The sequence below is a fragment of the Eleutherodactylus coqui genome, chromosome 3, assembly GCF_035609145.1.
Source record: "Eleutherodactylus coqui strain aEleCoq1 chromosome 3, aEleCoq1.hap1, whole genome shotgun sequence".
NCBI classification, from domain to species: domain Eukaryota; kingdom Metazoa; phylum Chordata; class Amphibia; order Anura; family Eleutherodactylidae; genus Eleutherodactylus; species Eleutherodactylus coqui.
The window spans coordinates 251,629,094-251,653,824 of NC_089839.1; the positions used below are offsets into that span (position 1 = coordinate 251,629,094).

Here is a 24,731-nt window from a genome sequence, read left to right on the forward strand (position 1 = left end):
ACGGAGCAGGTAAGTATAAAACTTTTGATAACTTCTGCATGGCTCATAATTAATGCACAATGTACATTACAAAGTGCATTAATATGGCCATACAGAAGTGTATAGACTCACTTGCTGCCGCGGGACAACCCCTTTAATGCAGGTGGGCTTCGGCCCACACTGCATGCCCCAGTCAGACTGGTAATATGTACCTTAACAGTAACCTCGTTGGTGGTAATGTGGTGGTGACTGCGGACCTGGTAGCGCGGTTTTATGTAGTTGGTTTTCGGAATGTGGCCAGGATTAAGTGGGCCGTGGCGGGGGGATGGTGGTGGTGCTCTCTTGTTGTGTCGTTAAAGTTGAAATTCTTGGACTGCCACCAGACGGACCAATGCAAAGGTATTTGCCAAGAATGTTTTCATTGTTGAAGGAGGAGGGGGATGTTTTGGAGGCACTATGTGTCCTCTACACGTGTCCGTGGTTATATGCACCTTAACAGTAACAGCGTTGGTGGGAAATGGCCTCGCCGCCATCATGTCTTTGTGAAGCCTCTGTTTCCACACCCCAGTGACATACCATTAGCAGCAGTATAGGCAGAGCCCAGAATTATTAACATTTCAGCGGTAGCATTAGGGACAGGCCCCACTAACATATTTCTAGCAGCAGTATAGGGGGAGCGCAGTCTTAGTTCCATTTCAGTAATAGTAGCACTCAAGACAGGCCCCAGTAACATTCCCATTGCAGCAGTTTAGGGAGATAACAGTCTCTTTCACATTTCAGTAGCTGCAGTATAGACAAGGCCCCAGTTACATTTATGTAGCTAAAGTGTAGGCCAACCCCACACACCTTTCTGTACCATGAGTGCAGGCGAAGAACATAGAAATTACTATGATTACACTGTAGGTGAGGGCCCCAAAAAATTGGTGTACCAACAGTACCAATGTACCTCAGAAAAAATTGGCCATGCCCAACCAAGATGGCAGGTGAAACCCATTAATCGCTTTGGTTAATGTGGCTTAAGTGGTAACTAGGCCTGGAGGCAGCCCAGTTGAACGAAAAATTGGTTCAAGTTAAAGTTTCAACGCTTTTAAGAGCATTGAAACGTATAAAAATTGTTTAGAAAAATTATATGAGTGAGCCTTGTGGCCCTAAGAAAAATTGCCCGTTCGGCGTGATTACGTGAGGTTTCAGGAGGAGGAGCAGGAGGAGGAGGAGGAATATTATACACAGATTGATGAAGTAGAAATGTCCCCGTTTTGGATGGTGAGAGAGAACGATGCTTCCATCCGCGGGTGCAGCCTACGTATTGCTTAGGTATCGCTGCTGTCCGCTGGTGGAGAAGAGAAGTCTGGTGAAATCCAGGCTTTGTTCATCTTGATGAGTGTAAGCCTGTCGGCACTGTCGGTTGACAGGTGGGTACGCTTATCCGTGATGATTCCCCCAGCCACACTAAACACACTCTCTGACAAGACGCTAGCCGCAGGACAAGCAAGCACCTCCAGGGCATACAGCGCGAGTTCAGGCCACGTGTCCAGCTTCAACACCCAGTAGTTGTAGGGGGCAGAGGCGTCACCGAGGACGGTGCTGAAATCGGCTACGTACTCCCTCACCATCCTTTTACAGTGCTCCCGCCAACTCAGCCTTGACTGGGGACCGGTGACACAGTCTTGCTGGGGAGCCATAAAGCTGTCAAAGGCCTTAGAGAGTGTTCCCCTGCCTGCGCTGTACATGCTGCCTGATCTCTGCGCCTCCCCTGCTACCTGGGCCGCGGAAATGCGCCTTCGGCCACTAGCGCTGTCGGATGGGAAGTTTACCATCAGTTTGTCCACCAGCGCCCTATGGTATAGCATCATTCTCAAACCCCTTTCCTCTTCGGGAATGAGAGTGCAAAGGCTCTCCTTATACCGTGGATCGAGCAGTGTGTACACCCAGTAATCCGTAGTGGCCAGAATGCGTGTAACGCGAGGGTCACGAGAAAGGCATCCTAACATGAAGTCAGCCATGTGTGCCAGGGTACCTGTACGCAACACATGGCTGTCCTCACTCGGAAGATCACTTTCAGGATCCTCTTCCTCCTCCTCCTCCTCCTCCTCCTCCTCCTCCTCCTCCTCCTCTGGCCATACACGCTGAAAGGATGACAGGTAAGCTGCATTGGTCCCCCCAGCAGTGGGCCAAGCTGTCTCTTCCCCCTCCTCCTCATGCTCCTCCCCCTCCTCCTCCTCCTCCTCCTCTGGCCATACACGCTGAAAGGATGACAGGCAAGCAGCATCTGTCCCCTCAGCAGTGGGCCAAACTGTCTCTTCCCCCTCCTCCTCATGCTCCTCCCCCTCCTCCTCAACGCGCTGAGATATAGACATGAGGTTGCTCTGACTATCCAGCGACATACTATCTTCCCCCGCCTCCGTTTCTGATTCCAAAGCGTCTGCCTTTATGCTTTGCAGGGAACTTCTCAAGAGGCATAGCAGAGGAATGGTGACGCTAATGATTGCAGCATCCCCGCTCACCATCTGGGTAGACTCCTCAAATTTTCCAAGGACCTGGCAGATGGCTGCCAACCAGGCCCACTCTTCTGTAAATAATTGAGGAGGCTGACTCCCACTGCGCCGCGCAAGTTGGAGTTGGTATTCCACTATAGCTCTACGCTGCTCATAGAGTCTGGCCAACATGTGGAGCGTAGAGTTCCACTGTGTGGGCACGTCGCACAGCAGTCGGTGCACTGGCAGATTAAACCGATGTTGCAGGGTCCGCAGGGTGGCAGCGTGCGTGTGGGATTTGCGGAAATGTGCGCAGAGCTGGCGCACCTTTCCGAGCAGGTATGACAAGTGGGGGTAGCTTTTCAGAAAGCGCTGAACCACCAAATTAAAGACATGGGCCAGGCATGGCACGTGCGTGAGGCTGCCGAGCTGCAGAGCCGCCACCAGGTTACGGCCGTTGTCACACACGACCATGCCCGGTTGGAGGCTCAGCGGCGCAAGCCAGCGGTCGGTCTGCTCTGTCAGACCCTGCAGCAGTTCGTGGGCCGTGTGCCTCTTATCTCATAAGTTGAGTAGTTTCAGCACGGCCTGCTGACGCTTAGCCACCGCTGTGCTGCCACGCCGCGTGACACCGACTGCTGGCGACGTGCGGCTGCTGACACATCTTGATTGCGAGACAGAGGTTGCGTAGGAGGAGGAGGAGGGTGGTTTAGTGGAGGAAGCATACACCCCCGCAGATACCACCACCGAGCTGGGGCACGCAATTCGGGGGGTGGGTAGGACGTGAGCGGTCCCAGGCTCTGACTCTGTCCCAGCCTCCACTAAATTCACCCAATGTGCCGTCAGGGAGATATAGTGGCCCTGCCCGCCTGTGCTTGTCCACGTATCTGTTGTTAAGTGGACCTTGGCAGTAACCGCGTTGGTGAGGGCGCGTACAATGTTGCGGGAGACGTGGTCGTGCAGGCCTGGGACGGCACATCGGGAAAAGTAGTGGCGACTGGGAACCGAGTAGCGCGGGGCCACCGCCGCCATCATGCTTTTGAAAGCCTCCGTTTCCACAAGCCTATACGGCAGCATCTCTAGGCTGATCAATTTTGCAATGTGCACGTTTAACGCTTGAGCGTGCGGGTGCGTGGCGTCGTACTTGCGCTCAAACTGTGGCGCTAGTGACGTCTGGACGCTACGCTGAGAGACATTGCTGGATGGGGCCGAGGACAGCGGAGGTGAGGGTGTGGGTGCAGGCCCGGAGACGGTACTGCCTGTGTCCTCAGAGGGGGGTTGGATCTCAGTGGCAGGTTGGGGCACAGGGGGAGAGGCAGTGGTGCAAACCGGAGGCAGTGAACGGGCATCGTCCCACCTTGTGGGGTGCTTGGCCATCATATGCCTGCGCATGCTGTTGGTGGTGCCTCCCCAGCTGATCTTGGCGCGACAAAGGTTGCACACCACTGTTCGTCGGTCGTCAGGCGTCTCTGTGAAAAACTGCCACACCGTAGAGCACCTTGACCTCTACAGGGTGGCATGGCGCGAGGGGGCGCTTTGGGAACCAGTTGGTGGATTATTCGGTCTGGCCCTGCCTCTACCCCTGGCCACCGCACTGGCTCGGCCTGTGCCCACACCCTGACTTGGGCCTCCGCGTCCTCACCCGCGTCCACGTCCTATAGGCCTACCCCTACCCCTCAGCATGGTGTATTACCAGTGATTTGTTTTTCCAGCCTGGAAATAAATTGGCGCAAGCCTGCAGGCCAAATAGAATTTTTTCCCTTTTTTTTAAAGGAAAGGCCCACTGCCTATATTCAATCAATAATAAATGTGTTGTGGCCCTGCAGTGTGTCACAGAACTGCAGTCTTGCACTGTTATGAACTGCAGCAGAGTGGTGATTTCCCAGCCAGGGAATAAATTGGCGCAAGCCTGCAGGCCAAATAGAATTTTTGCCCTTTTTTTTTAAAGGAAAGGCCCACTGCCTATATTCAATCAATAATAAATGTGTTGTGGCCCTGCAGTGTGTCACAGAACTGCAGTCTTGCACTGTTATGAACTGCAGCAGAGCGGTGATTTCCCAGCCAGGAAATAAATTGGCGCTAGCCTGCAGGCCAAATAGAATTTTTTCCCTTTTTTTTTAAAGGAAAGGCCCACTGACTATATTCAATCAATAATAAATGTGTTGTGGCCCTGCAGTGTGTCACAGAACTGCAGTCTTGCACTGTTATGAACTGCAGCAGAGCGGTGATTTCCCAGCCAGGAAATAAATTGGCGCTAGCCTGCAGGCCAAATAGAATTTTTTCCCTTTTTTTTTAAAGGAAAGGCCCACTGACTATATTCAATCAATAATAAATGTGTTGTGGCCCTGCAGTGTGTCACAGAACTGCAGTCTTGCACTGTTATGAACTGCAGCAGAGCGGTGATTTCCCAGCCAGGAAATAAATTGGCGCAAGCCTGCAGGCCAAATAGAATTTTTTCCCTTTTTTTTAAAGGAAAGGCCCACTGACTATATTCAATCAATAATAAATGTGTTGTGGCCCTGCAGTGTGTCACAGAACTGCAGTCTTGCACTGTTATGAACTGCAGCAGAGCGGTGATTTCCCAGCCAGGAAATAAATTGGCGCAAGCCTGCTGTTAAACTTAGCTGGCTGCGTATGATTTTTTTTAAGTTCTCCACCCAGCACACACGTACCCAGAACGCTGAGGACTGTCAGAGGCAGGCCAAATAGAATTTTTCCCTTTTTTTTAAAGGAAAGGCCCACTGACTATATTAAATCAATAAAATATGTCTTCTGGCCCTGCCTACACAATTCTGTCCCTGGAGTATTACTGCAGGGCGCAATGCTCTGCACGGCCGATTTGGAAAAAAAATGTGCAACACTGCTAACAGCAGCCTCCACACTACTGCACACGGTTAGATGTGGCCCTAAGAAGGACCGTTGGGGTTCTTGAAGCCTACACTAACTCCTAACACTCTCCCTGCCTAACCACCACTTCTGTCCCTGTAGTATTACTGCAGGGTGCAATGCTCTGCACGGCCGATATAGCAAAAAAAAAAAATGTGCACCACTGCAAAAGGCAGCCTCCACAGTACTGCACACTGTTAGATGTGGCCCTAAGAAGGACCGTTGGGGTTCTTGAAGCCTACACTAACTCCTAACACTCTCCCTACAGCAGCTCCAACACGATACCACTGTCCCTGATCTCTGTCACAACGCATCTGAGGCGAGCCGCGGGAGGGGCCGATTTTTATACTCGGGTGACACCTGATCTCCTCAGCCACTCACAGCAGGGGGGTGGTATAGGGCTTGAACGACGCAGGGGGAAGTTGTAATGCCTTCCCTGTCTTTCAATTGGCCAGAAAAGCGCGCTAACGTCTCAGAGAGGAAAGTGAAAGTAACCCGAACATCGCGTGGTACTCGTTACGAGTAACGAGCATCCCGAACACCCTAATATTCGCCCGAGCATCAAGCTCGGACGAGTACGTTCGCTCATCTCTAGTTCTAATACAATAAGGCTTGGCATAGCTGTGAAGGCATGTGGATAATGGGCACCAAGAAGTCCCTGTACTTGTTGGTTTAAGATAAAGTCTTGGGGGAGTAAACTGTATTTTTGCACAAGATAAAGAAAAGCCTCGCTACACCTCTAGACAGGGCTATTAAGTCTACTCTGTCTACAGTGTCCTGCTATATGAAAAATGGACCCCTGTTCAATTGATATAAAGGGTGGATGAAATAGGACATAATCCTTAGCAAAATTCTAGTTTTACTCTGAGCAGCCATCTGGATAATCTGGTGACTAATATAGGCAAAACTGAAATTGCAACTTCCCATTTGTTTCTTATCGCTTCATATTGTAATTAGTATTTTTAGTCAAGCGTCGAAGATTATTTCCATCTATAGGAAGAACGAGAAAGGCCTCACCTTGAACTGGATATACTTTAGGAGTCTGAAGTGTTCAGCATAAAGTCTTAGGTACTCCATGACCTTTGAATGGTGCAAATATGCCGGGAAATCGTCTGGCATTGGGAAGTCTGTAAAACAAGTCATCTCTTTGGAGCTGTTGGTAACCACGCAGCTATATAAACTTGCTCTTTTATCCTCCACCATTTCCTGTTAGTGATTAGATAGACAATAACCAGATTTTAGTGAGCTTGTACTATACATCATAGTAAAAGTTAATTTTATATATAAAATAGTCATACAAATAGGTTAGAGACCAAAGGCTATAGCTGCAGTGTGATTGGTTCTGTAAATCTTTATATTAATAGTAAAAAAAATTATAGTTAATCCAAATGTTCTTGGTGAACTACATGTATCAGAAGGTCTGGCACTTTGTATCTACTCTGTGTGGGAGTATACACCAAGCAGCTACCCCCTCTATATTAAGAGGCTGTGTGAGTGGCTGTCTCATCGGTGTCCCTCGCAGGTGTAATTGGCTCCCTCATTTGGTAATTTGCTACCTGCATGTTGAGGGGATGCAGTCATCTGCCCTCCTTAGTCAGTAGGTATATGGCCATTTTCTGTGATTGTTTTTATATTTCCCCTTCTGTGACATATTTATAGTAGTGTAGGCACTCACTATAAGGAAAGAACCTTGACGCAGTTAGTGAGCTGATGTATCTTGGCCAAAATCCAACTAATACCTTGCATTTATTATCTATCATTCACATGCAGTGTGGCTTTAAAATGCCAGGGGGAGCCCAGGGTGGCAGTACCAATGTGGTTCACTTTTTGAGGTGCAGGGCAACCCGCCAAACTATTATGGCATCATTAATAGGTTGCTGGTCTGCATGGTGGACTAAATGTATCAGAATGGTCTGCCACTTTGTATCCACTCTGTGTGGGAGTATACACCAAGCAGCTACCCCCCTCTATATTAAGAGGCAGTGTGAGTGACTGTCTCATCGGTGTCCCTCACAGGTGGAATTAGCTCCCTCATTTGGTAGTTTGATACCTGCATGTTGAGGGGATGCAGTCATCTGCCCTCCTTAGTCAGTAAGTATATGGCCATTTTCTGTGATTGTCTTTACGTTTTTATATTTCCCCTTCTGTGACGTACAAATGTTCTTGGTCAGCAGTTATTAACAATGCCCATGATGGTGTTAACAGAGCAATTGACTAGATATATCTTATGCTTCCTGTGAAATATAATTGTACTTATAGAACGATCATGTTGAATGAAGATCTGCACATCTATGGTCAGTTTAGAGGGGTCCCCCCACCTTAGGTATAACAGCATATCAAGATGATAGGATAAGATGAGCATAGGATTTCTATGACATCCACTAATGCCTATAACAGAGGTACTAGGTAAAGGACACTTGTTGTTTGACTTTGACTAAAGAAATTGTCTAGTTATAAACTATTAATGGCTTATTTACAGGATAGGCCATTAATATGAGATCGGCAGAGGTCAGGTGCTCGAGACCCCCACCACCAATCAGCTGTTCATCAAGCAAGTGGGTTTATGTACTGAGCTGATTTCTCCCTGTATTACAGACAAAGTTCCCATTCATTGAAGAGAATAGGACCTTTGCATGTAATACCAAGCCTGGCCACTGTAGTGAGAAAGGAGCTGTTTGCTTCCTGCAGAAATCAGCTCAGTGGGCAAGCATACTGATCAAATGAACAACTGGATGGTGTAGAGGATGTTTGTAGAGCTTTGAGGATTTTTATAAATTTAGCAATTTCTTTCACTTGTAACGCAGAGGCTAATGTTGCAAATGCTTTGGTACATGGCATAGATGTTTTCTCATTCACACTATAATGAACAGTTTTTTTTCATTATTCATACGTAGCACGCTGCCCCTGCTATGACTAGTGTAAAGCCAGTCCGATTAAAGTCAATGGACAGACTGCAATATTAAAGTTGGCCACTAGAGTCAATACAGTCTGTGACTTTGGTCAATAAAAATCAGTGGAATCACTATATCCTAGGGACTTTTACTGAGTATGCTCAAGAAGAATGTTGCGGAAACGTCTAGAAAGAGGTTTTGAGTAATTATATCAAAAGGCTTAGCAGTGAACTAGGAGTTGCTGCTGGTGAAGAGTTCAGGGGATACAGTTTGGCTGTGCTGAGTGAGTTGTTGCTGAGGACTGGTGGAGCTGAGAACCTTCTGATCCAATGAGCTGCCAAACCGCCCAGCTTCAGGACATGTTTGTTGCAGACTGGAACTCCTAGGGACTATCTAAGAGAATAATAACCAGGTTGAGACCCCACCACCACCGCTACACACACACACATACACACACTATGAAGCTTGTGAGTAGGACTCGCTTGAGCTACTCATAAAATAAGACACGTAAGAGACCGGTCTCTGACTAGGTAGTGTGCGCCATGTAATGGGTCGATTACAACGCGGAGTGTATGGCTCACAAGGGCCTGATTACTTTGGACTGAGACAAGTTAGGGGAATATTTCCTTCAAAGGAATGTGGCTAACAAATCGGTTGGACTGTGTTATTCTTGACCACTAAAGGCCCATTTACACAAGCAGATGATCGCTCAAAGGTCGCTCAAATGACAGTTTGAGTGACAGCTTTGGGCGATCATTTTGCATAAACTATTAAGTAGTTACTCAACTACTTAAGTACCAATTAAGTGTGCAAATGAAGCCTTCCCTGAATGCAGTTAATAGCCCGAGGGCTATTATCTGCATTCAGATCCTTTGTTCTCCAAGGGGAAACAATGATATCAACACTTTCCGTGGAGAACTGCTGATAAGAGTGAAGGACGATTTTTAGGTTGGACTGAATTTAACGATCAGCTAACCGTGCCCGAAAAGCGCACGATGGGTGCTAGAGACGAGCGAGCACCAAAATGCTCGGGTGCTCGTTACTCGGGACGAAATTATCGCGATGCTCGAGGGTTCGTTTCGAGTAACGAACCCCATTGAAGTCAATGGGCGACCCGAGCATTTTTGTATATCGCCGATGCTCGTTAAGGTTTTCATTTGTGAAAATCTGGGCAATTCAAGAAAGTGATGGGAATGACACAGCAACGGATAGGGCAGGCGAGGGGCTACATGTTGGGCTGCATCTCAAGTTCCCAGGTCCCACTATTAAGCCACAATAGCGGCAAGAGTGCCCGCCCCCCCACCAACAACTTTTACTTCTGAAAAGCCCTCATTAGCAATGCATACCTTAGCTAAGCACCACACTACCTCCAACAAAGCACAATCACTGCCTGCATGACACACCGCTGCCACTTCTCCTGGGTTACATGCTGCCCAACCCCCCCGCACGACCCAGTGTCCACAGCGCACACCAAAGTGTCCCTGCGTAGCCTTCAGCTGCACTCATGCCACACCACCCTCATGTCTATTTATAAGTGCGTCTGCCATGAGGAGGAACCGCAGGCACACACTGCAGAGGGTTGGCACGGCTAGGCAGCGACCATCTTTAAAAGGGGCGGGGCGATAGCCCACAATGCTGTACAGAAGCAATGAGAAATCTAATCCTGTGCCACCGACATCGGGAGCTGCACACGTGGGCATAGCAATGGGGAACCTATGTGCCACACACTATTCATTCTGTCAAGGTGTCTGCATGCCCCAGTCAGACCGCGTTTTTTTATAAATAGTCACAGGCAGGTACAACTCCGCAATGGGAATTCCGTGTGCACCCACAGCATGGGTGGCTCCCTGGAACCCACCGGCTGTACATAAATGTATCCCATTGCAGTGCCCATCACAGCTGAGGTAACGTCCGATTAAATGCAGGTGGGCTTCGGCCCACACTGCATGCCCCAGTCAGACTGGGGTTCTTTAGAAGTGGACACATGCAGTTACAACTCCCTGTGGACCCACAGCATGCGTGGGTGCCAGGAAGCCACCAGCGGTACATAAATATATCCCATTGCATTGCCCATCACAGCTGATGTAATGTCAGCTTTAATGCAGGTGGGCAAAAAATTAATTGGATTACATCAGAAAAATTGCCCATGCCCAACCAAGAGGGCAGGTGAAGCCCATTAATCGCTTTGGTTAATGTGGCTTAATTGGTAACTAGGCCTGGAGGCAGCCCAGGTAAAATAAAAATTGGTTCAGATGCAAGTTTCAACGCTTTAATGAGCATTGAAACGTAGAAAAATTGTTTACAAAAATTATATGACTGAGCCTTGTGGGCCTAAGAAAAATTGCCCGTTCGGCGTGATTACGTGAGGTTTCAGGAGGAGGAGCAGGAGGAGGAGGATGAATAGAATACACAGATTGATGAAGCAAAAAGGTCCCCGTTTTTGATGGTGATAGAGAACGATGCTTCCATCCGCGGGTGCAGCCTACGTATTGCTTAGGTATCGCTGCTGTCCGCTGGTGGAGAAGAGAAGTCTGGGGAAATCCAGGCTTTGTTCATCTTGATGAGTGTAAGCCTGTAGGCACTGTCGGTTGACAGGTGGGTACGCTTATCCGTGATGATTCCCCCAGCCGCACTAAACACCCTCTCTGACAAGACGCTAGCCGCAGGACAAGCAGGCACCTCCAGGGCATACAGCGCGAGTTCAGGCCATGTGTCCAGCTTCGACACCCAGTAGTTGCAGGGGGCAGAGGCGTCACCGAGGACGGTCGTGCGATCGGCTACATACTCCCTCACCATCCTTTTACAGTGCTCCTGCCATCTCAGCCTTGACTGGGGAGCGGTGACACAGTCTTGCTGGGGAGCCATAAAGCTGGCAAAGGCCTTGGAGAATGTTCCCCTGCCTGCGCTGTACATGCTGCCTGATCTCTGCACCTCCCCTGCTACCTGGCCCTCGGAACTGCACCTTCTGCCACTAGCGCTGTCGGATGGGAATGTTACCATCAGTTTGTCCGCCAGGGTCCTGTGGTATAGCATCACTCTCGAACCCCTTTCCTCTTTGGGTATGAGAGTGGAAAGGTTCTCCTTATACCGTGGGTCGAGCAGTGTGTACACCCAGTAATCCGTAGTGGCCAGAATGCGTGTAACGCGAGGGTCTCGAGAAAGGCATCCTAACATGAAGTCAGCCATGTGTGCCAGGGTACCTGTACGCAACACATGGCTGTCCTCACTAGGAAGATCACTTTCAGGATCCTCCTCCTCCTCCTCCTCCGGCCATACACGCTGAAAGGATGACAGGCAAGCAGCATGGGTACCCTCAGCAGTGGGCCAAGCTGTCTCTTCCCCCTCCTCCTCATACTCCTCCCCCTCCTCCTCAACGCGCTGAGATATAGACATGAGGGTGCTCTGACTATCCAGCGACATACTGTCTTCCCCCGCCTCCGTTTCCAAGTGCAAAGCGTCTGCCTTTATGCTTTGCAGGGAACTTCTCAAGAGGCATAGCAGAGGAATGGTGACGCTAATGATTGCAGCATCCCCGCTCACCATCTGGGTAGACTCCTCAAAGTTTCCAAGGACCTGGCAGATGGCTGCCAACTAGGCCCACTCTTCTGTAAAGAATTGAGGAGACTGACTCACACTACGCCGCCCATGTTGGAGTTGGTATTCCACTATAGCTCTACGCTGCTCATAGAGTCTGGCCAACATGTGGAGCGTAGAGTTCCACCGTGTGGGCACGTCGCACAGCAGTCGGTGCACTGGCAGATTAAACCGATGTTGCAGGGTCCGCAGGGTCCGCAGGGTGGCAGCGTCCGTCTTGGACTTGCGGAAATGTGCGCAGAGCCGGCGCACCTTTCCGAGCAGGTATGACAAGTGGGGGTGGCTTTTCAGAAAGCGCTGAACCACCAAATTAAAGACATGGGCCAGGCATGGCACGTGCATGAGGCTGCCGAGCTGCAGAGCCGCCACCAGGTTACGGCCGTTGTCACACACGACCATGCCCGGTTGGATGCTCAGCGGCGCAAGCCAGCGGTCGGTCTGCTCTGTCAGACCCTGCAGCAGTTCGTGGGCCATGTGCCTCTTCTCTCCTAAGCTGAGTAGTTTCAGCACGGCCTGCTGACGCTTGCCCACCGCTGTGCTGCCACGCCGCGCGACACCGACTGCTGGCGACGTGCTGCTGCTGCTGACACATCTTGATTGCGAGACAGAGGTTGCGTTGGAGGAGGAGGGTGGTTTAGTGGAGGAAGCATACACCACCGCAGATACCAGCACCGAGCTGGGACCCGCAATTCTGGGGGTGGGTAGGACGTGAGCGGTCCCAGGCTCTGACTCGGTCCCAGCCTCCACTAAATTCACCCAATGTGCCGTCAGGGAGATATAGTGGCCCTGCCTGCCTGTGCTTGTCCACGTGTCTGTTGTTAAGTGGACCTTGGCAGTAACCGCGTTGGTGAGGGCGCGTACAATGTTGCGGGAGACGTGGTCGTGCAGGGCTGGGACGGCACATCGGGAAAAGTAGTGGCGACTGGGAACCGAGTAGCGTGGGGCCGCCGCCACCATCATGCTTTTGAAAGCCTCCGTTTCCACAAGCCTATACGGCAGCATCTCCAGGCTGATCAATTTGGCTATGTGCACGTTTAACGCTTGAGCGTGCGGGTGCGTGGCGGCGTACTTGCGCTTGCACTCAAACAGTTGCACTAGCGACGTCTGGAAGCTGCGCTGAGAGACATTGCTGGATGGGGCCGAGGACAGCGGAGGTGAGGGTTTGGGTGCAGGCCAGTAGGAACTCGTGCCTGTGTCCTCAGAGGGGGGTTGGATCTCAGTGGCAGGTTGGGGCACAGGGGGAGAGGCAGTGGTGCAAACCGGAGGCGGTGAACGGCCTTCGTCCCACCTTGTGGGGTGCTTGGCCATCATATGCCTGCGCATGCTGGTGGTGGTGGCTCCCCAGCTGATCTTGGCGCGACAAAGGTTGGACACCACTGTTCGTCGGTCGTCAGGCGTCTCTGTGAAAAACTGCCACACCTTAGAGCACCTTGGCCACTGCAGGGTGGCATGGCGCGAGGGGGCGCTTTAGGAAACAGTTGGTGGATTATTCGGTCTGGCCCTGCCTCTACCCCTGGCCACCGCACTGGCTCGGCCTGTGCCCACACCCTGACTTGGGCCTCCGCGTCCTCGCCCGCGTCCACGTCCTCTAGGCCTACCCCTACCCCTCAGCATGCTGTATTACCAGTAGTGCAGAAACAGAACGCTGTAATTAAATGTGCCGCTTATTGGCCTGTAGTTGGAGGCTGACTTCGCTTACGGAACGCACAGCAGAAGCAGGAAAGAATTTTGCGCAAGCCTGCTGTAACACTTAGCTGGCTGCGTATGAATTAGGACAACTACCCCCAGCAGAGACCCAGTACACTGAGGATGGTCACAGGCAGCCCAAATAGATTTTTTTTTCCAAATGTTTTTGGAAAGGCCCACTGCCTATATACACTGTATATGTCTTCTGTCCCTGCCTCACCACTACTGGCCCTGGACAATGTAAAATTACTGCAGGACGCAATGCTCTGCACGGCCGATATACAAAAAAAAAAAAATGTGCAACACTGCAAAAAGCAGCCTCCACACTACTGCACACGGTTAGATGTGGCCCTAAGAAGGACCGTTGGGGTTCTTGAAGCCTACAAAAACTCCTAACGCTCTCCCTATAGCAGCTCCGGCACCAGCAGCACTTTCCCTCAGCTATGTCAGAATGCACCTGTGGCGAGCCGCGGGAGGGGCCGATTTTTATACTCGGGTGACACCTGATCTCGCCAGCCACTCACTGCAGGGGGGTGGTATAGGGCTTGAACGTCGCAGGGGGAAGTTGTAATGCCTTCCCTGTCTTTCTATTGGCCAGAAAAGCGCGCTAACGTCACAGAGATGAAAGTGAAAGTAACTCGAACATCGCGTGGTACTCGTTTCGAATAACGAGCATCTCGAACACGCTAATACTCGAACGAGTATCAAGCTCGGACGAGTACGTTCGCTCATCTCTAATGGGCGCACATTTAGACGCACCGATTATCGCTAAAACGATCGCCGATTAGCGATGTTTCTTTTGCGATTATCGGCTGGTATACATGAGCTTTTAGTTGCGGTGGTTTAAAAATTATTATGGGGATCTATTTGATTTCTTTGTTGATCTTTTAATTTGTGATGTTTGTGAATACAACGATAACCATTGTCAATGTGAAGTTATTGCTGAGTTAGATAAAAGTACCAATAGCTGGCAGTCAGTAGGTAGTTATCACTATTCTATGATTTGCTTGTTTTGCTGGTGTGGACTATTCCATACTATCTATCCTCAAGTAAAAACATTTTAATTCTTGTTTCTACGTTTCCTTATTTCACATTTTCTAAAAGTACCCGAGCTCCTTACCCGGGACCTGCTACATATACAGACCCTTTCCAATCCACTGCCTGACATCTAAAGACATTCTGATTGAAGGCTGTAGAGCTCTGATGTCGGAAGATGTCCGGCAGGGTATTCTTACTGTAAATTACTGGCTGCTCTGCTGTCGGGGGGGCCTCTCCAGCATGTCACTTACCGCAGTAATGGCTCTAGCCAGCAGATGGCGCCATTGTATAATGGCAGAAAGAAAACCCCCTAGGAAATCCTGAATCCAAAATTGGATTGCAAAGGGTTAATGCAGTGTAATATAAAACAGACTGGCCGCTAAAGAACTAAAACTTGTTATTGCACAAGTATATTAACCAACATGTTGTAACATTTCTTAGCAAACATGCCACTCTTCACTTTATCAGGGAATAGAAATTGTGCAAACATGGACACTTACTGAATGGAATATTTCTAGTATTTTTTATTTCACAGTCACATGACTCGACTATATGTTAGTTTGCGAAGTTTCAGAAATGGAGAGGTTACAATTAAAACTATAGCAAAATGTAGCCAAAGCAAACAGAAATTTACAGATTAAATTGTGGCTAAGATTTCATCTGTGTTGTCATTACCGTTCTTTTGGGGATAATTTAATATTTTAATGACTTAGTTTGTATGAACATGTTGTGAAATTGGAGGTTGCATTGTGTTCAAATGAAATCCTAAGGGCTCATATTCAAAGCCTTTATTGTATGCCATATTGTGGAACTAGGCTACAGAAGAGCCCCATAATACGGTGCTGCATGGAGCAACACACTATGGCACATGGAAAGCTTATTTCTATGGTGCCGCATAAACTTTATGTACTTTAATACAGCCTTCCGCACATGGTCCTGCCGTGTACATGAAGCCTTATTCCAGGCCGAACACTCATGATAATGCTCGTCTATCTCGCTTGACACTTTTATAAAGTTATACGAACATCAATCAGTAGAGGGCAGCCTTCTATTGTTTTGCACTGATGCTATGACAATATAAGGCACATCAATGCAATAGATTTAGTTGACAAAAAGTTATGAATGGGTTAAAATGTTGTACCAATATTTAAATAACTGTACATTATACTGTAACTTCTAGTACAGCGTTACTGTCAAGTCCACCTGGAAAATGCAGTTCATAAATAATAATTGATTATATACATTTATTCTTGCCCATGAACCCCTATCAGATCTCATGCCAATGGGGGCTCCATTGTAAAAAATTAAAGGGCTTTTCCTTTCTGCATTAGTCTGTGAGAAGTTAATCAGTTTGATGCCTAAAAAGTGTAAAATAGATTTTTTTTGTTTGTTTCTTTCCCTACAGATGGATCTTTTGAGCCCCCACAAGCCAAGATGCAATAGCAGCCGATATAGTTACATCCCAGAACATTGCCCACTAGCAGCCAAGGCATCTGTGATACAGAAAATCCCTGCCCACAAAGGTATGCATAGTTCAGGTCATAGACAAAAGCAAGGCCCCCTGTCCACAGCCGTTGCGGAATAGCACTAGCAATACTCTGCAGCAGGCATGAGGGGGGGGGGGGAGGCGCTGTCAGTTCTCTGCGGCGAGCCTATCTGACAGATAGGCTCATTACGGAGAATTGCGGCATGCCACGATTTGAATCCCGTGTGCGGAGAATCGCTATGATTCTCCGCTCATGGACAGGGGCTGCGCTTTCCATAGCAACGCTATGGAAAGTGTGCACTGCATTACCCACGGACGGATTATTGCCGCGGATAAAGCAATGCAAGAACGCCCGTGGACAGGCAGCCTTAAAGATACAAGGTATCGGATATTTGCTTATGCAACAATTTGCTTTAGGCCACTTGCAGACGGCTGGGTCGGATCCTGCTGCGAGAATTCTTGCAGTGGGATGTGGTCCCAGGCCCCTGCAGAGGCCTGCGGCTTACCCGCTCCCGGCGTCTCCTCTCTGTGCTGTCTGCCTTGCGCATGTGCAGAGAGGAGCCGGCCCGTCACCACTGACATTTCTGTGCGGGCCTCTGCAAGACCCGCACAGAAATAGAACATGACGTGATTTTGTTTTCCGCTTGTGTTTTCGCGCGGACAAATCGCAGCCGTCTGCATAGGATTGCGTATTGTAATGCAATCCAATGTAGGCGAGCACGGGCGGAAATTCTGCCGGAAATCCCGCCGTGGAATTTCCGTGCGTGTACAGGGGGCCTTACTCGTTGATTTGTTCTCTCGACCACTTTAATTTCTACATGGAAGTTCAAACTTTGTAGGAAGCAAGAGATTGCACCAGATCAAATCACCTGCTGAAACTGGCAACTTTTTGTTTAACCTTCACTCTGCTTAATCTTGTTGAAATCTTGATTATAATTGAACTTTCGGATTTCGTTTCAAAGGTTAAACATCTGATATAGAAATGCTACATTTCTCAGTGATCGTTCTACTTACTGTATACCGCCATAGTCCCCCAATGTCATCACTCTTCTCAAAGCATGTCGGGCTCAGACCTTCATCCAGACAACATTTGATGGCTGTGAGTCCACTGCAGCCGGCACCAATTATAGCCACTGTCGAAGCCATAGTGCTGAAAACACAGACAGGGTACTTCTTTAATTTGAACATTTGCAAGTGGAATTAATTTGAACTAAAAAATACTAAGAAGAAATCCCTTATATTTAAAACATAATTTAATAATAAATGGTTAAAACTCCAGGACTAAGAACAAACACGTATATACTTATAATAGGTTACCCCTATATGTGCAATCTTACTGTAAAAGCCCTAAAATAAGCCCTATCTGCATAAAAACAAAAATAATACATCACCCTTCAGGCGCTGTCCGTTCCGTCTCCTCTGCTGCTCCGGCACCCTTTTCTGTAGTCTTCAGGCAGCCCTTCCTAGATTGGAGGTTTAAAATCCCCGACACCAGGAAATGCTGGCTGTGATTGGTTCTCGAGCGCCGCAGCTCAGCCAATCAGACCGGTACTTGATAAACCAATCACAACCATTCCTAAGACTCCCTTTGCCGGTTGCCTCACATAGTCTCCCATAGGAGTCTATTGTGGCTTCTTTGCATGCCAAAGATAGGTCAGGTCCGAACTTATAATGCTGCAGGGAATTAGAGTTGCTGAAATTCAGTCACTCATGTCCATCTTTTTAGTTAAGATTTTTTTTTTGCACGGCTAAAATCCTTTTGTCTGAATGTTTCCAAAGGAAACCATTGATTCTAATGGTCGCATTCCTGCGCAAAATCACCTGTGTGAATAAGCCCTAAGGGACCTTTACACATGTGCCAGAATTAGGACATAGGACGCACCCAGGACATAGGCTACCTGCTGATTTTATAGCAAAATTGAAAATGAATTATAACCTGCTTGGATTACCAAAACAAAAGCTGTGCTTTGACCTGCGGATTGTCCGTGAAATTCTGCAACTGCGGATTTCGTTGTGTTCTGCATTCTAATTCCAGCCTGGATGTAAGGTGCCTTAGATGAGGAAAATTGTCTTCTGCCTAATGTACATTTTTGGGCTTCCCCAATGATAATTGGAGGAGAACAGGTTGAACTAGAGAAACGTTTGCCTTTTGTTTCTTCAGCCTAAACATGGTAACCTAATCCCTGTGCTGACATTATGCAGTGGAGCACACATGCACAGATATTGTTGCCTGCCCTGCAGTGTTCAGGGTTGGGGCTTTTACTGGTGAGGCACATGGGTTTACTTGTAAAAGCTGCACAGCTGTAAAGCACACTACAAAAGCGGTGCAACCTATGGGAAAACGAATGGGGTTTTCAGGAAGCATTTTTTGACAGCAATTGAAACGTAAATCAAAAATGCTGCCAAAATGCTGCAGAAGCATGGTAGGATCGAAACATAGGGGGTGCGCAGATGCACATTTGATCCATGTGAAATTGTGCAATTTAAGGGCGCCTACCCACTTGCGATTTTTTTTTCCTGTGATGTTTTGCGTTTTTTCTCAAGAGCAATTAGTATAGAATGTGTTCTTCACATAGGAACTGTCAGTTGCATATGTCTCCTTATTTTTCTCTTAATGCACCCATGATTGTCAATGGAGGGCTGCAAAAAACGCCGCGAAAAACGCGTGGAAAACGCGCAAAAAACGCGTGAAAACGCCGCGTTTTTCACGCGCGAAAATTGGCAACGCAAGTGGGTAGGTGCCCTAACAGGGAAATCAATAACATCATCGACTAATTAGGTTGCACAGCATTTTAACCCCTTAGTGACCAAGCCTGTTTGCGCCTTAATGACCAGGCCAAATTTTGCAAATCTGACACGTGTCACTTTAGCATGGAAAAACACCAGAAAGGTTTTGCATATCCAAGCGATTCTGACATTGCTTTTTTGCCACATGTTGTACTTCATTTAGGTGGAAAAAAAAGACTGATAGAGTTTGTGTTTATTTATTAAAAGCGCCAAAATTGGGGGAAATTTTGAAAAAAATCGTCATTTTTTCACATTTCCAACTGCAATATCTCAAATATGTGCAAACATAATATAGAAATTTTTGCTAAGATTTATATTTCCATCCGTTTACTTTATTTTGGGCGCACATTGGAAAAACTTTTGTTTTTTTTTAACCATTTAGGAGACGTACAAATGTAACATTACTTTTCAGCATTTTGAGGAACACTTTGTTTTCCTACACCAATCCAAGATTGGAAAGGCTCATAGGAGTCAAAATGATAGATACCCCCACAAATGACCCCATTTTAAAAACTACACCCCTTAACGTATTCACTGAGGGGTGTCATGAGTGTTTTAACCCCACAGTTTTTTTTCAGGAGTCAATGCAATTTAGAAGAGAAAAACTAAAATTTCATATTTTTGCAAATATGTCATTTTAAAGACAGGACTTTTTTCTATAGTACACATGAAAATTAGGATTTGCACCCCAGAATGGATACCCCTGTTTGTCCCGTGCTCAGAAACATACCATTGTGGCCCTAATCTTACGTCTGGATGCACAATGGGGCCCAAAATGAAAGGAGCAACCGGTGGCTTTCGGAACATAAATTTTGCTTGAAGGAGATTTAGGCCCTATTGCACACTTGTAGAGCCATTGAGTGACTAAAACGATGGAGAACGCCCACAAGTGACACCATTTTGAAAAGTAGACCCCTTACCAAATTTATCTAGGGGTACGATGACTTTTTTGACTTCACAGTTTTTGAATGAATCTAAGCCAAGCCGAAGGAAAAAAATTACGATTTTCATTTTCTTGGTAATTCTGTCATTTCAAAAGCAGTTTTTTTGTACAGCACATATATGAATGAAGACTTGCACCCCAAAATGGATACCCCTGTTTCTCCCGTGCTCAGAAACATACCCATTGTGGCCCTAATCGTATGTCTGGATGCACAATGGGGCCCAAAATGAAAGGAGCAATCGGTGGCTTTCGGAACAGAAATTTTGCTTGAAGGAGATTTAGTCCCCATTGCCCACTTGTAGAGCCATTGAGTGACCAAAACGATGGAGAACCCCCACAAGTGACCCCATTTTGAAAAGTAGACCCACTAACAAATTTATCTAGGGGTATGATGACTTTTTTGGCTTCACAGTTTTTGAATGAATCTAAGCCAAGCAGAAGGAAAAAATTATGATTTTCATTTTTTTGGCAATTGTGTCAATTTAAAAACTGTTTTTTTTGGACAGTGTACATAGGAATGAAGACGTTCACCCCAAAATGGATACCCCCGTTTGTCCCGTGTTCAGAAACATACCCATTGTGGCCCTAATCTACTTAAAGGAAACATAGTTAGGCCTATAATGGAAGGAGCACCCATTGGATTTCAGGGTACAACGGAATAAATTCCAGTCCCCATTGCCCACTTGTAGAGCCATTGAGCGGCCAAAACGATAGAGAACCCCCACAAATGACCCCATTTTGAAAACTAGACCCCTTAACAAATTCATCTAGGGGTGTACTGCGCATTTTGACCCCAAAGTATTTGAATGAATCTAAGCAAAGCAAAAGGAAAAAATTATGATTTTCATTTGTTTGGCAATTTTGTCAATTTAAAAACTGTTTTGGTTTTTTTTACAGTGTACATAGGAATGAAGACGTTCACCCCAAAATGGATCCCCCCATTTGTCCCGTGTTCAGAAACATACCCATTGTGGCCCTAATCTACTTACAGGACACATGGCTAGGCCCATAATGGAGGGAATGCCCGCTGGATTTCTGGGCAGAACTGAATAAATTCCAGGTCCCATTGCCCACTTATACAGAAAAAAAATTGACTTCCTAAAAATAATCCCCCCCGCCATCCCCATTTTTTTGGCATTCCCTAAATATTAGATAAAGGTAATAATATAAACTGCGTTTTATGTCCGAAGACAGGGGTAATTACGGAGGCTGCTTGGGATGGGCACATGGGGCAAGAAAACCGGGTATCCCCCCTCCTCTCATGTATTTTGGGGGGTATTTCGTAACCTCAGCAGCAGGTATGGGGTGTAAAAAGTGGCGCTCTGTGAGGCTTTGTAATTTTGCGCGGTGCGGTGGTCTCACAGAGAAGGCGCTCAACAAGCTGCTCCTGGAACTGCAGGAAGGCGAGCGTTTCCGGGGCTTCTTGTAAATTACGGATTACAGGTAGCGGTCTGAATAACGCCGGGCTCACGCAGCCGTATGTGGAATCTGCTTGCGGAGGCCCGCAGCGGATTCCAGCTGTGAGCCCGGCTGTGACCCAGCGTACAGCCGCGTAATGTACTGCGCATAACTGCGTACTCACACAGGCGGTTTTTTGTTTATATTTCCCGTGCCGTCGCTTAGAGATGACCCGGGTACCCGCAGCCCGTACACAATGTGTTTGTATATGGGCTGCGGGTATATCCGCGGTCATAGAGCACAATGGGCTCTAGGTCGCGGATATCCGCAGTAAAATATAGCATGCCGTGTTCTGTTTCTGCGAGTGGATTCCGTAATTGGGTGGAATTGTGTAATCCAATGCATGCGATTGATCCGTGGATTACCGGTGATCAAGCGCTTGCAGAACCCGTAATTCCTCTCCGGTCATGTGTGACCGGCCTAATCTTAGATCGCTACTTTATCACGTGACCGGGGACCGCTCAACGAGGTCTCCGGTCACTGCTCCAAGCACTCAGCGACCGTTGGTCGCTGGGAGCAAGGAGATTTAAAATTTCCTGGGCTCCCCGGCTCCTGCGAATGTGTCCGGCATTTTGCCGGCGGGCGCATGTGCAGCAGCCGGAAGGGTCCATGGAGGATAATCGCATCTGGATTCAAATGCGGAAGCCTCCGAGAAGATGTTTCATCTTCCCCCACCGATCGCATCGGTGAGGGGAGATGAAACTGCCACTTTTTAAAGAACTTTTACGTGATCGCCATTATGCATTGGATAACGGCGATCACGTGACCAGTAACCGCATACCGCGGCTCCCCGTGACATCTCCAGGCTCTTGGCTACCTTTGGTAGCCAGCAGCAGGGAGATTTTACATTTCTTGGGCAATCTTTCACTTTTGCGCATGCGTCCGCCATCATACTGACGGGCGCATGCGCTGAAGCTGGGATAAGGTCCACGGATCAACATCCCACCAGGGAACAAATCCGGGACCTTGGGTACGTAATTTCATCCCCCCTTATGGATACGATCCGTAAGGGGAGATGAAACTTTAACTTTTTAAACTTTTAACTTTTTTTTTACTTTTTAACTTTATATGATCACCGTTATCTGATGGATAACGGTGATCATATGACTGGAAACCGCATACAGCGGTCCCCAGTCATATCTCCCTGCACTCGGCTATCTGTGACAGCCGGGTGCAGGGAGATTTTGAATTTGCCGGGCTCGCCGGCTTCTGCACATGCGCGCCACATCGGCACATGGCAGAAGCCAGCGGGGGGTCCCGACACCGGCCGGAGGACATTGGCGGACCTGAGGTGAGTATTTTCACCTCCCCTCATGGATCCGATCCATGAAGGGAGGTGAAACTTTTCTTTTTTTACACTTTTTGCGCATGCGGCTGACGTAATGCCGCCTGGCGCGCATACGCAGAAGGACGGCTACGGGGCCCGAAGCATCGGGACAGCGGGGAGCCGTGCCGCGGACCTCGGTGAGTAATTTCAGCTGCTCCGATGGATCCGATCCATCGGAGCAGCTGAATCTTTAACTTTTTGGGCACTTTTATTTACTTTTTTTGCGATCGGCGCTATCCATTGCATAGCGCCGATCGCAATGACGGGGGGGGGGTCCGAACAGCCCGGGATGATAGCTCCATGCTGTCAGCTACCTGCGGACACCGACAGCATGGAGCTGTCACGTCCACAGCCCGAGGGGCATTATTCTCTGCAGGACACATGTTTTTACGTCCTCAGAGAATAAAGCCCACTTCGGGAGGACGTAAAAACACTATGGGCTGGTCGTTAAGGGGTTAAATCATGGCCCTGGAGCGTCCTCCGCCGATGTGAATGGTCCCTGGCAGCGCAAAATGCATGCACAAAAGCAAGTGAAAATGAACCCATGGAAAACAATGAGTTCTATTCTCTGTGCAATGTGTGCACAAACGCGCTCGTGTGAATAAGCCCTAAAACTCATTTTCTTTCCATAGATCCAATATGTATCAACAAAGTCCATTGACTTTCATTAACTCCATTCAATGCGTATCCCATGGCCATGCAATGCACGCATAATACACAGTGAAAAAACGCCCTTGGACATGAGGCCGAAGGACACATTCACACAGGCGAAACACTTGCAAGAGTTTTGTGCATTTCGATACGCACAAAACTCGCACAAATATGAACTCCATTCTTTTGAATGGACTTATTCTAATGAATGATTTTTTTCGCTCACGTGAATAAATCCCTAAATTGTAGCATGTTCTATTTTTGACATTCCCTCAGAATGCCTCGCCCGTTGTATTCAATGAGACCTCAAAGGACCTCGCATGGCTCTCAGGAGGGGGGAATTTTTGCAGTGTCCAATGCTGCAAAAAGCTTACAGGTGCCTCTATATAGGCACTGGAAGGCAATCGCAGGATTTTGGCAAAGCGAGGAATTTCAGGGGTGCGGCGTATTTTTTCGCTATAAACAACGCTCACGGTCGTGTGAATGGATGAGAAAACGCGGAAAAACGCCCATTCAGGCGCTTATACTGAGCAGGTGTGAAAACATACAAACGCTGTCGCCGTATATCCGCTCGTGAGAAGGAGACCTTCGCCCTAACTCTGTACATGTGCCACCCAACAAGGCTCGTACACAAGCACATCAGCCTACATACTACATGTACAGCCGTGCAAGGTGTCCCTATGGCTTAGCTCTGTGCACAAATCCCAACCTGTCCGCACGCGGGAATGTTAGCGCATTTGAATTAAACAGGGAAGATAACTTCCAAACCCAAAAAATACGTCCTACAAGAAAATCCTTGTTTTCCTAAATGTCTATTATAAGCCTCTAGTGCGCAGTCTAATAGGTACTAGTTGTGACCGGAGAACTTTCTCTCTAGGTCATAGCTAATAACTATGGCAAACATTACTAATACAGCACAATTATGCTTAATGCAAACAAACCGCAAGACTCATTGGCAACAGTAGCATATGTGGTTAATAGGTCCCATAACAAGACAAATACAGACAGATTTACTGCCTTACCCTAGTTACTGGCTGGTTTCAGCTGTTGTGAACACCAAAGGCCTTCCTCCTTGAAAATCAAGTATTTTCTTTAGTTCTCATCGGACGGCTCTCTTGCACCATCTGTTGCATAAACTGTGAAACTAGCCATATAACCCATCTAATCCATCAGCAGAACTCGTTCTGCAGGAAAGTATTCTGCATCTTGCTTCTTGTCTCATGTCAAGCAATAAAAGGTCTAAGGTCAACTGGAGAAATTAATGATTCACCCAGAAAAACATTTCGTTCAGATCTACCAAGGCAATTGCTCTATGCTTAGGCTAAGTGAAGAAAAAGCAAAGTGTGAACTAAAATAGGCTTTTCTTTACATCAGTGTTGGGGGCTTCATTTGGAGCTAATGTTGGTGAAATCCATTAAAATCCTAGATGAAATAGCATACTGAGCGATTTTGTCTGGAAAATGCCGGATAGCAGAACGGAAACGGAACGCACCTAAATTTTAATCTATGGGGTCCATTTGGAGTCATTTGT

The 24,731-nt window shown here is 47.8% G+C and overlaps 1 protein-coding gene across 1 annotated transcript in view; it reads right to left on the minus strand.

Annotated features, from left to right (window-relative positions):
- LOC136621646 (dimethylaniline monooxygenase [N-oxide-forming] 2-like) overlaps positions 1–24,315 on the minus strand; it is a 49,095-nt gene extending 24,780 nt beyond the window's left edge. Inside the window, exons 1-3 of the mRNA XM_066597288.1 lie at positions 24,223–24,315; positions 17,049–17,184; positions 6,357–6,545 (exon numbers count right to left, since the gene is read on the minus strand). Coding sequence (XP_066453385.1) covers positions 6,357–6,545; positions 17,049–17,180 — 321 coding nt within the window. The 5' untranslated portion in view covers positions 17,181–17,184; positions 24,223–24,315. The remainder of the gene's footprint in view (positions 1–6,356; positions 6,546–17,048; positions 17,185–24,222) is intronic.
- Between the last annotated feature and the right edge of the window lie 416 nt (positions 24,316–24,731).